Source organism: Trypanosoma conorhini (assembly GCF_003719485.1).
Source record: "Trypanosoma conorhini strain 025E chromosome Unknown Tco_14.4_contig_00643, whole genome shotgun sequence".
Taxonomy (NCBI): Eukaryota; Euglenozoa; class Kinetoplastea; order Trypanosomatida; family Trypanosomatidae; genus Trypanosoma; species Trypanosoma conorhini.
This window is the reverse complement of record NW_021704733.1, coordinates 1-9,170: the sequence shown is the minus strand read 5'-3', so window position 1 is coordinate 9,170 and position 9,170 is coordinate 1. Positions and strand designations below refer to the sequence as shown.

The following is a 9,170-nucleotide window of genomic DNA, read 5'->3' as shown; positions in this document are numbered from 1 at the left end:
CACGAATTCACGACGCTAACACGCTAACAGTCAGCTGCGTGAAACGCGGCAGCGTCGAATTTCTTCTTCTGCCTGTGGCCTACTCACTTTGGAGGGGCGGGAGCGGGCGAGGCTTCTACCCGGTGATGCCTTCCACCGCATATTGCCTTTACCCCTCGAAAAGCTTTGGTGTGGGAAGCAATGGATGCATAAATTGCGACGGCCATTAGCGTCCATTGCTGAGAGGAGTTGTTGTTGTTGTTTTGCTGGCACAGTGGGCGAAAAAGAGAAGAAAAACACAGGGGGTGGGGGAGATGGTGATCAGTCCAGAGGGCCGCAGCCCTTTCTGCGAATCCGTTGGCCTGTTGCTGCCGAAATCAAATGCCAAATTTGCTTCTGGAGTCTATATGAAGTTACAAAAGGGAATGTGTATGGGGAGTTGCAGAGAGGTACGTTCACGGTGTGGAGCACAAAGTAAGGGTGTGTGTTTGTCTCTGGCGAGAGTGAAGGGGGTCGTGGCCAATGTGTGCGGCTTGTGAAGGAAAATTGAACACAAGCGGTGGGAGCGACAATAACAGGCATATGCTTGAGTTGCAGTGTAGGAGTTATATATATATATATATATTTGTTGCGACCTCTGTGAAGGGAATATTAGTCTGTTCCCTTTCTCTCCGTGCGTTTGCGTCATTGTACAGGCTTTGTGAAGGGAAAACCGATATTTTTTTAGTTGCATACACACACGCCCTTTGCGCCCACGAGAGTACAGGCAAAGCAAGAAGAAGGCTGGGAAAATACGCAGAGAAACGATGGGGTACAGTTTTTCGCGGGCTCAAATGGAGGACTACAAGGAGCTAGTCAAGGACCGCTTCTCTGAGGAGGCCATCGAGTTTCTGTACGTCAAATTTCACAAGGCGGCGCCTGAGGGCGTCATGACGCCTGTAGAATTTAAACGCTACATAGACAGTACAGGTGTGTATAAAAACTACAGACAAACCCACCTGAACGCACCGTTGCCAGGCCAGATGAAGAGTGCTAGTGGTACTGGTGGTGGCGCAGGGAGCGCGGCGGCGAAGAAGACATCGACGCACATAGTGGACAGAGAGATGTACTTGCACCTGTTTCGTGCCTACGATCGTGATTGCGACGGTGTGATTTCCTTCAGGGAATTTCTGCTGTATCATTTGGCGGTGATGTACAGTACCGAAGAGCTGTTTGTTGTTGTGTTCAACGCATACGACGACGACCAGGACGGTTATCTCTCCCTTGCGGACATAGTCAGCACCATCACCGCGGCAACGCGTTACGTGGGGGACTGCGACGTGGAGGATGAGGAGGTGCAACGCGTGATTGAAGAGGAGGCGCAGCGACTCATGTTTTTTTTGGACGTCCGCAAAGATGGGCGTATTCGGCGCGATGATATGCGGCTGATCACGCAGAAGCACCCCGAAGTACTGGAGAAGATGAAGAATTTGATGTGAATCGCCTTCCCAGCGTGCGTGTGTGCGTATGTGTGCGAGAGAGAAACGGAAAGGAAAGAGCCGAAAATGTATTGCAACTGTAAATGTCCCTTCCACGAAGTGACGGCCGGTGGGTACTGAACGAAGGAAAGGAGATAGTTTCATTCACAGTTTGTGTGGAGTCGAGTCGTCTCGTTTTGTACGGTTGCTTTTTCTAGCTGCGCCGAAGCCGACGTTACTCCCCTCTCTTATGTGTGTGTGTGTGTGTGGTAGTAGTAGTAGTAGTACTGCCAGTGTCGCCCCCTCCTCCCTCCCAAAAAGGAAAACAGCAACAACAACAACAAGAAGAAGGGCGCCCTCCACAACAATATTGCTGCTGCGCCCCGGGCCTCTCTTGTTCTTGTTGTTGTTTTCGGCTTGTTTGTGGCGGTGCGGTGGAGTGACGTGGGACCTGTTTGCGGCGTGGCCAGTTCTCCCAGCGGCGCAGTCCACCGCAGCAATGGCCCGCAAAGGCGCCAAACATTCCTTTCTGCCCTGTTCTTTATTATTATTATTTTTTTTTTCTTTGCGCGACCTCTCCTGTGGCGTCTTTGGCTGAACGCACGAGCAAAGGAAGCAGGCACTCTGACTCCATCCCCTGAATAGTCCTGTGGTGAGAAGGTGTTTGCCGTGTTGCCGCGACTGCGCCGAAACACCTCTCCGTTAGGGCACGCCTCCCGCCGGGGAGCCACAGACATGGGCAAGCGGCACTTAGCGCCGGGGAGGAAAGGCCACGGAGGCGGCGGAGGAGCAACACATGCGCAACCCCTGCCTGGGCGGGACGTAACGCCTCCGACGCAGCCTCCTTCAGAACTCCTCATGGAGAAGGGCTGCGCCGGGGCCGCGAGCACCAAGGATGAGCTTCGGCAGCCCCGTCCTCGTCAGCGCCAGCCGCCTCGCCGACAAAATCCCATCGTGAAACACACGAAGGGTCGAAACACCTCTTCCCTCAATGATCCTGTGCTTGACGAAGCACCACAAGCAGCAGCTTCAGCCACCTCGCAGTTGCCCGAAGCAGGTAGAGTTTCAGAAGGATCCTCTCATGTGCAGAGCGTTGTCAGTTGCGGAGGCATAACAAGTGGTGGTATTTCAAACAACGGTGGTTACCGTTTGGCCCCTCCACATGTATTGGTGCAACAAGAACACACTGCGTTACTAGCGGAGCGGGACAACTGCGACGAGGCGGCATCGTGCTTACCCGCGAAAAGCTCCTCTGAGTGCGACGCATATTCGTTGCCTGGCCACAGTCACACTGCTGCGGGCGGAGTGCCCGCGGAGGACGGTGTCCACAGGACTGCCTTGAGTAAAGAGGAACGAGAAAGGGTACCGGAGCTTCGTATCTATAGGAATAGCGAGTCTAGTGACGCGAATGAATTGCTGCCCATTGCTGTGGCAAGTCCCATGGATAGGTGTTCCGAGGCCGAGGTGTTGTCCACATCGCTAAATGCGGAGCAGCAGAGGCAGCAGCCGCCGAATGAAAACGAAGAAGACAAAGAAAATGAGGAACATTCTCACATTCAGAGGACCGGAACACCTTCCGTTGCGGGCTTACCGGGAATGTCGGTGAGACCAGGGAACTCTGCAACGAGCCCGCCGTTCCCTGACCGTGCGCTGATGAAATCGCACTCGAGTTCACTACGGATGAGTGTGCCCACAAGTACGGAAAAAGAGGAAAGAGAGGAGGGGGATGTCTTTTCTTTATGGGGCATCCATCAGCAGCAGCAGCAGCAGCAGCAGTGCGACACGCAAATCGACAACAGCAGGTATGGATGCCAGAGTAGCTCAATCTCCTCGCAACCTGAGTCTTCGACGTATCGGCGCCAGCGCAGTTACAACTTCACACCAGAGGTGAGTCTTTCACTTTGCCGACTTGTGGATGAAAACGTCGTGGCATCCCTCTCCCAAACAGTGGAACGGATGATGCCACAGCGGCAGAGGCAATTAGTCTGCGTCGCCAAATATCTTACAGAGGCTATTGCGCACGAGGCACGGAGTAAAGGCGTAAACTACGGCAGTTTACGTTACTATGTGTTTGGAAGTGTTGCGATGTGCACTGTATTGCCGGATGGCGATAACGACGTGACGATTGATGTGGAAGGAATTCTAAATCCTAGCAAAATTCTTGAGCGAGGAGAGACCTTTGTGGATCCTCAATCTCGTGCAGTGAGGAGCGAAAGCAGCAGCAGCAGCCACAACAATAACAACAATCACAACCACAACGAAAACGATAACAGCGACAGCAACAATAATACTACTACTAACAATAACAACGATATGTCGTTATCTCAGGCTGCTGTCATTGCAGGCGGTGAACTCCTCTCAGCTGTGGCGGAATACTTGCGGCAACGCAGTACTCCGCTCTACGTTGACGCCCTGGTACTTGCTGAGGTCCGTGTCCTGAAGCTCGTTATGGAAGGCAGCTGCTTTGACATTACAGTGGGTCAGCTGGGTGGTGTAGAGTGTGTTCGCTTTTTGCATGAGATGGATGTGATAATAGGAAGCCAACACCTACTACAACGAACCCTACTCTTGCTCAAGGCGTGGTGCTGCTATGAAGCGCACATCCTCACTGGACAGGGTGGATACCTTTCTTCCTACGCAGCCACCATCATGCTCATTGCCATGATGAATACCGTGGAGTTCCTCGAGGACGTGGATGCGGCGGCGGAAAAGGAAGACGAAGACGAAAGTAAACCGAGAAGTGGGCAACAAGAACCCTTCAAAAACGTTTCACCACTTCAACTCTTTTCACGTTTCCTTAAATTCTTTAGTTACTTTGATTTTGAGCGCTACTGTGTCACAGTATTTGGCCCGCTTCCACACGCTTTCCTGAAGGGCACATCGCTTGACCTCACTCGGCTAGAGTTTTCAGAGGGAAGCGGCGACAATCGTGGGGAGCCGCCCAATTCGCCGAAGCCTGAGACGAAGGAGAGCGCGTTCGAGGAGGTTATTGATGTGAACGTCCTGGGCCTTACTGCAGAGGGGGCGAGGGTCTTTGGACACTGCCTTCGTCGCCGTGCCAAGCCACTTATAACAGTAAATGGGGTGCGACACATTTTATACGATGAACACATACGTCGTCAGCATGTTAGAACGAAGTCGCGTGGATTACAACATGAAATGGGAGGGATGGAGTCGGCCTCCGGCACTCCGGGGAACGGCATTGGGGATGTAGAGCAGCTGCCACTTAACTCCAGTGGCGAAGTGCCGGGAGACGCCAATTTTCCCTGCTCCAACTTGGACACCAGTCACTTCCCCCTTCGTACGATGAATGTGATGGATCCGCTGCGATGGAGTGCCAGCCTTTGCCGTGGAGTGAGTCGTAATCACTTGCAGCGTATCCGCCGCGCCTTTCGGGAGGGTCTGGCCCTATTTGAAAGGGGTTCCACTATCATTGGTGACGCATCTTTCTCTTCCTGTGCAGAGCATAGTGAGGGCAGCGATGCTAGCTGGGAGAGATCCTCAAGAACGGGTGAACACTCAGCAATTGTCTTGGATCCTGTGAAACTGGTGGTGGAGCAAAGGAACCGTCTCGAGTCAATTAATGGTGTTTTAAAGGATCTTTTTGGGCATACGTTGGCAATACTGCGGAGGCATATTTCAGACTCCTCATCGTTAATGCACCCACAACAGGTACAATGCAGGCGTTGCCCTCGTCCATCCTTTTTTTGCGCTTCACATTTAAAACAGATGTGTGAGCCGCAATGCGTCTTTGATCTTCATGACACCGTGCAGAATTGCAGGAACGAGCACGATGCGGTTGGTTCCAGAGCACGGGGAACAATTGAGGACGCAAAAGTATCTCCATTTCCTCCAAATGTTTTAGGCGAACGAAACAACAGCCACTATCACCACCAGCAGCGGCAGAATCAACAACAACAATTGCAAATGTTATCGAGTTCCGGATCTATGCTGTTAGGAACAGGACCAATGCTGTCTACTCTTCCCCCCAATCCAAATGTTTCGCTACGGTTTGTGCCTTCCGTATGTGGAATGGCTTGGCAATGTTCGGACAAGCAGCTCAATAGGGATTCCTGTATGAACCAGATGGCAATAGCCCAGCATCTCGCTCGTGGGGCACCACTGCTTCGACCTCGTACCAAAGTCACTTCTCTACTGGGGGGTCAACGCGTGCCCCAAGTAGGTGGCGTGTCGAATAGCAATTTATGCCCCGCTGATTCTGCTGCTTTCCAGTGTTACCCGGGGTTCCCAACAGCAGGAACTCTGGGACCAAGCTTTAGGACACCTATCGAGCACAACGCGTTGGATGGAGCTCCAACGGGTTTTGTGCCGTTGCCACTCCCTCCTCCGCCACCGCCTCCATCTGTTTTAGTTTCATCACCGTCTTTAAGTGACACTCGCTACCAGACGGCGACACTTTCTCAGAAGCCCCAAGGCGCTTCTAGTCGATGCGTGGCATCTCATTCGTACTTGGACGTTTTCGGCGGTGGGATATACCCTTTCCATCCGCCACCTGTGGACGCCTCAAATTTGGTTGACGCAAAAAACAAAAATGGACGCCTCTTTTGATTTTGCCCCATTGTTTTTTTTTGTTGTTGTGTTCTTTTTCTCTCTGTTGGGGCGTAAAAGAAGGAGTTTTTGGTTGAAACTGAGGTAACGGCAAAGATATATACATAAATAATATAGAAAACTAAAATAATGGGCCTCTTTTTTTTTGTATGTGTGTTTCCATTTGAGTCTTACAAGAACGAGTGCGTTAGTTTGGGACGACCACGACTTGGTGCGTCAGAGTTTGCAATACATGCGTTTTCACAGAAGCTGAGTTGGGGACTCGGGGCGGCGGCGTCGGCAATGATGCTTTCAGATTTTTTTTGAAAAATGTATTTTTGCCTTGTCGTTGCTGGTATATGTTTTTTTTTCTGTTTTGTTGTTTGCTGTTTGCGTTGTTTTTTCCCCCTTTGGAGTACACCCTCTTTATTTGTATCCCGTTTTGATTTTGTTTATCTTTCATGGGGAAATAGGCCTGGGATGGCGGGGCACGAAGGAAAAAAAAAACTCTCTGCGTGGTGCTGGCGGGCGGTGTGTCTTCCAGTGCAGGGTGGGGCCTCCAGCTCCACACCCCGCCTTCTTTCTGCCATGTGTGTGTGTGTGTGTGTGTGTGTGTGTGTGTGTTTCTTGCAGGTGAGAGCGAGCGAGCGAGCGAGAGAGAGAGAGAGAGAAAGAGAGAGGGCCCGTTTCGTCCACGGGACAAATCATTTTACTGCTTTCCCCCCAACACTCCTACGACGGTCAGTATCCGAACTGCATAAAATTTCCACGAAGAAAAAGTGCGGTTGCCACATAACTATGTATTTATCTCAGGTCTTGTGTTTCCTGAAGGGAGGGAATGGCACGTGAAAACGGTTAGGAAATTTTGACCGTTTCCCCTTCTTATTTCTCTTTTCCTTGTGTAGTTGTTCTTGGCCCTATCAGATGACGTATGCTGGGCTATCTTTGCTCGTTTGTTTCTGTTTATGTCCTTGGTTTTTGCTTGTCTTCCCGTTGAGTCTTCGTTGAGATTTGCTGCGGCCCCACTTCGTTCCTCTAGTTTAAGTGTGTGCGTGTGCGTGTGCGTGTGCGTGTGTTTTCGTTCTTATTATATTTCTTTCCGGCTTGTCGTTGCGTGGTCGCCAACACGGCGGCTCCTCTCAGTATGCCACCGGGGAGGCGGCACACACCCCGCCGTCGCGGTGCCGCAACTGTCGTTACTTCTGCTGCTTTTCTTGTGGGATTGTTCTCTGGGGCGGGGGTACCGCCTACGCTTGAAATGGTGCCTGTTTGGTTTTAACTCATTGTTTTAGCGAATGACATCCCAGCGAGGCAAAGCGGAGGGCGCCGCGGCGGCGGCGGCGGCGGCGGCGGCCTCGGGCCCACCGTTCAGCCCGCCTCTCTACCTGCAGCGGGCTCAAAAAATTCTCCAGATACTGCAAGCGAACAAATGTCGATCCTTCATTGACGCCGGTTGCTCCCGCGGGGATCTCCTGCGACTAATTTTGCCGTGTCGTCTCTGCGAGCACTCCTTCACCCGCGTGATGGCAGTTGACTTGGACGAGGATTCAATTCGCGAGGCCAGTGTTGTGGCGCCGCCCCCTGTCTTGTTGTCCCCGCTTGCGTATCTGCATCCTATGCGTATTGACTTTGTTCGAGGCGACCTCACGAGGCCACCACGCCTGCCCGCCTGCAGCGACCGATCTGATGAAGCGGAGGCGAACGTGGGCGGGTCAGCCGTTGTTTCTTCGCTCTCGCAGTTGCCGCAGTTTGATGCGGTTATTTCGGTGGAGGTGTTGGAGCACATGGCCCCGCAAGATGTCCCTGCCTACACCGAAGTCCTCTTCGCCCATCTGGCAGCCAGGTCCGGCGCACGTATTGTGGTCATCACGACACCCAATCGTGATCGAAATCTGCATGCCGCCTTTGAGACCCCCAATGGCGACGTCTGCGTCGACGCGTCTCCTCAATTCGAGCGGATCGCAACCGAACTTCCTTACCCCGTTCGCCACGTGGGCCACAAGTTTGAGATGACAGCCGCGCAGTTTAAATGCTACTGCGACTATGTGGTGGAGGCCTATTGTCCTTTGTGGGCTTCATACACCTTTTTTGGCGTTGGTGACAATTACACGCAAGGGGCAATTTTTTACGCCGCTTCGTCGTCAAGTGGTCCTTTTTTCGTGGACGATGTAAGAGCAACATGCACAACATTTGCGGCACTGAAGAAGAAGAAAATGTCTGGAAAGCGAGAAGCTGGGGTGCTGCGATCATCGGCTTTAGGCTCGCGTGCTAATGTGGCCTTCACTGCTGCCTGAGGTGCCTTGGGTCCACGACAGTGTGAGTCGTACAAGTCTTTTTCCGTGGGACACGTTGTTTGGCGAGCTCCCACATCGGTTGGGTGCAGCATCGCCCTTACCCTTCTGTAGGTCACCATACAACTACAATCTTATTGCCACAGCGCATGTGCAGTATATTCCTTTGTGGAAGCGCATTCAAAATGCAGTGTACGACGCCTTTTACCTTTCTGCCTGCGAGGAAAACTCGAAGCATTGGCGACTGAAAAAACTGAGTTTCGGAGACGTGGCTGAGGCACACGAATACACCTTGTTTGCACCCCTTCATGCAAGCTTGTGCTCGCTCGTAACCTGTCTGCGGAAACAGGAGGAGCACTGGAAAAGAAGGGTGAGGTCTAATTCTGAAGGGAGGAGGAGCACTGGTGTATCCCAAATGATGCGAGCAGATGCTGATGCACCTCTGCCATGCCTCGCGCAAGATATGCACTTTCTTCTCCACTGGCTTCTGCACAGTTGCTGGGGAATGGATGTGGTGCGGCAGTGTCTGGATAATGACGCCTTTGGATCCTCTAAAGAAGCACTGAACCCAAGTGAAACACGATTGATACTCTTTTTGGCCGCCGTTGGCGTGATTCCAGGCGCCGCGAAGCATCTCTCGCACGTCTTGCACCGCCGAAGTTGGTTCGCAGTAAGCGCTAAAAGGCGAGGGCTGGGTTCCACCCACGATGGTCAGATGCACCTCAGCTCAGGTGGCTTGGTGGCCTCTGACGTAAACAGAGTGCGACTGCGGCGGTTAACGGAAGCTTTTTTGGGCTTTGAAGTCCCTTGTTGCTGCTTTGCTGTAAGTGAATAAGCTGTAAGTGAGCCCAAAGTAACTTTTTATCTCTCTCTCTCTCTCTCTCTCTCTCTCTCT

The 9,170-nt window shown here is 52.3% G+C and overlaps 4 protein-coding genes across 4 annotated transcripts, besides 10 other annotated features; all 4 read left to right on the top strand.

Annotated features, from left to right (window-relative positions):
• Window positions 1–585: 585 nt before the first annotated feature.
• Window positions 586–604: a microsatellite.
• A 181-nt stretch (window positions 605–785) lies between these two features.
• Window positions 786–1,457, top strand: Tco025E_07832 (calcium-binding protein CML; the record flags this gene model as incomplete). Its single annotated transcript, XM_029374691.1, has 1 exon — window positions 786–1,457. The coding sequence occupies one exon, from the start codon at window positions 786–788 to the stop codon at window positions 1,455–1,457; it is 672 nt and encodes a 223-aa protein (XP_029225198.1).
• A 230-nt stretch (window positions 1,458–1,687) lies between these two features.
• Window positions 1,688–1,705: a microsatellite.
• Window positions 1,703–1,723: a microsatellite.
• A 37-nt stretch (window positions 1,724–1,760) lies between these two features.
• Window positions 1,761–1,786: a microsatellite.
• Window positions 1,787–1,828: 42 nt separating this feature from the next.
• Window positions 1,829–1,858: a microsatellite.
• A 436-nt stretch (window positions 1,859–2,294) lies between these two features.
• Window positions 2,295–6,005, top strand: Tco025E_07831 (DNA primase small subunit; the record flags this gene model as incomplete). Its single annotated transcript, XM_029374690.1, has 1 exon — window positions 2,295–6,005. The coding sequence occupies one exon, from the start codon at window positions 2,295–2,297 to the stop codon at window positions 6,003–6,005; it is 3,711 nt and encodes a 1,236-aa protein (XP_029225197.1).
• Window positions 6,006–6,333: 328 nt separating this feature from the next.
• Window positions 6,334–6,386: a sequence feature (A-rich).
• Window positions 6,387–6,573: 187 nt separating this feature from the next.
• Window positions 6,574–6,608: a microsatellite.
• Window positions 6,609–6,619: 11 nt separating this feature from the next.
• Window positions 6,620–6,664: a microsatellite.
• Window positions 6,665–7,030: 366 nt separating this feature from the next.
• Window positions 7,031–7,059: a microsatellite.
• A 220-nt stretch (window positions 7,060–7,279) lies between these two features.
• Tco025E_07830 (methyltransferase type 12) lies at window positions 7,280–8,278 on the top strand (the record flags this gene model as incomplete). Its single annotated transcript, XM_029374689.1, has 1 exon — window positions 7,280–8,278. The coding sequence occupies one exon, from the start codon at window positions 7,280–7,282 to the stop codon at window positions 8,276–8,278; it is 999 nt and encodes a 332-aa protein (XP_029225196.1).
• A 415-nt stretch (window positions 8,279–8,693) lies between these two features.
• Tco025E_07829 (methyltransferase type 12) lies at window positions 8,694–9,110 on the top strand (the record flags this gene model as incomplete). The annotated part of the gene is made up of 1 exon (XM_029374688.1): window positions 8,694–9,110. One exon carries the CDS (start codon window positions 8,694–8,696, stop codon window positions 9,108–9,110), a length of 417 nt encoding a protein of 138 aa, XP_029225195.1.
• A 29-nt stretch (window positions 9,111–9,139) lies between these two features.
• Window positions 9,140–9,170: a microsatellite.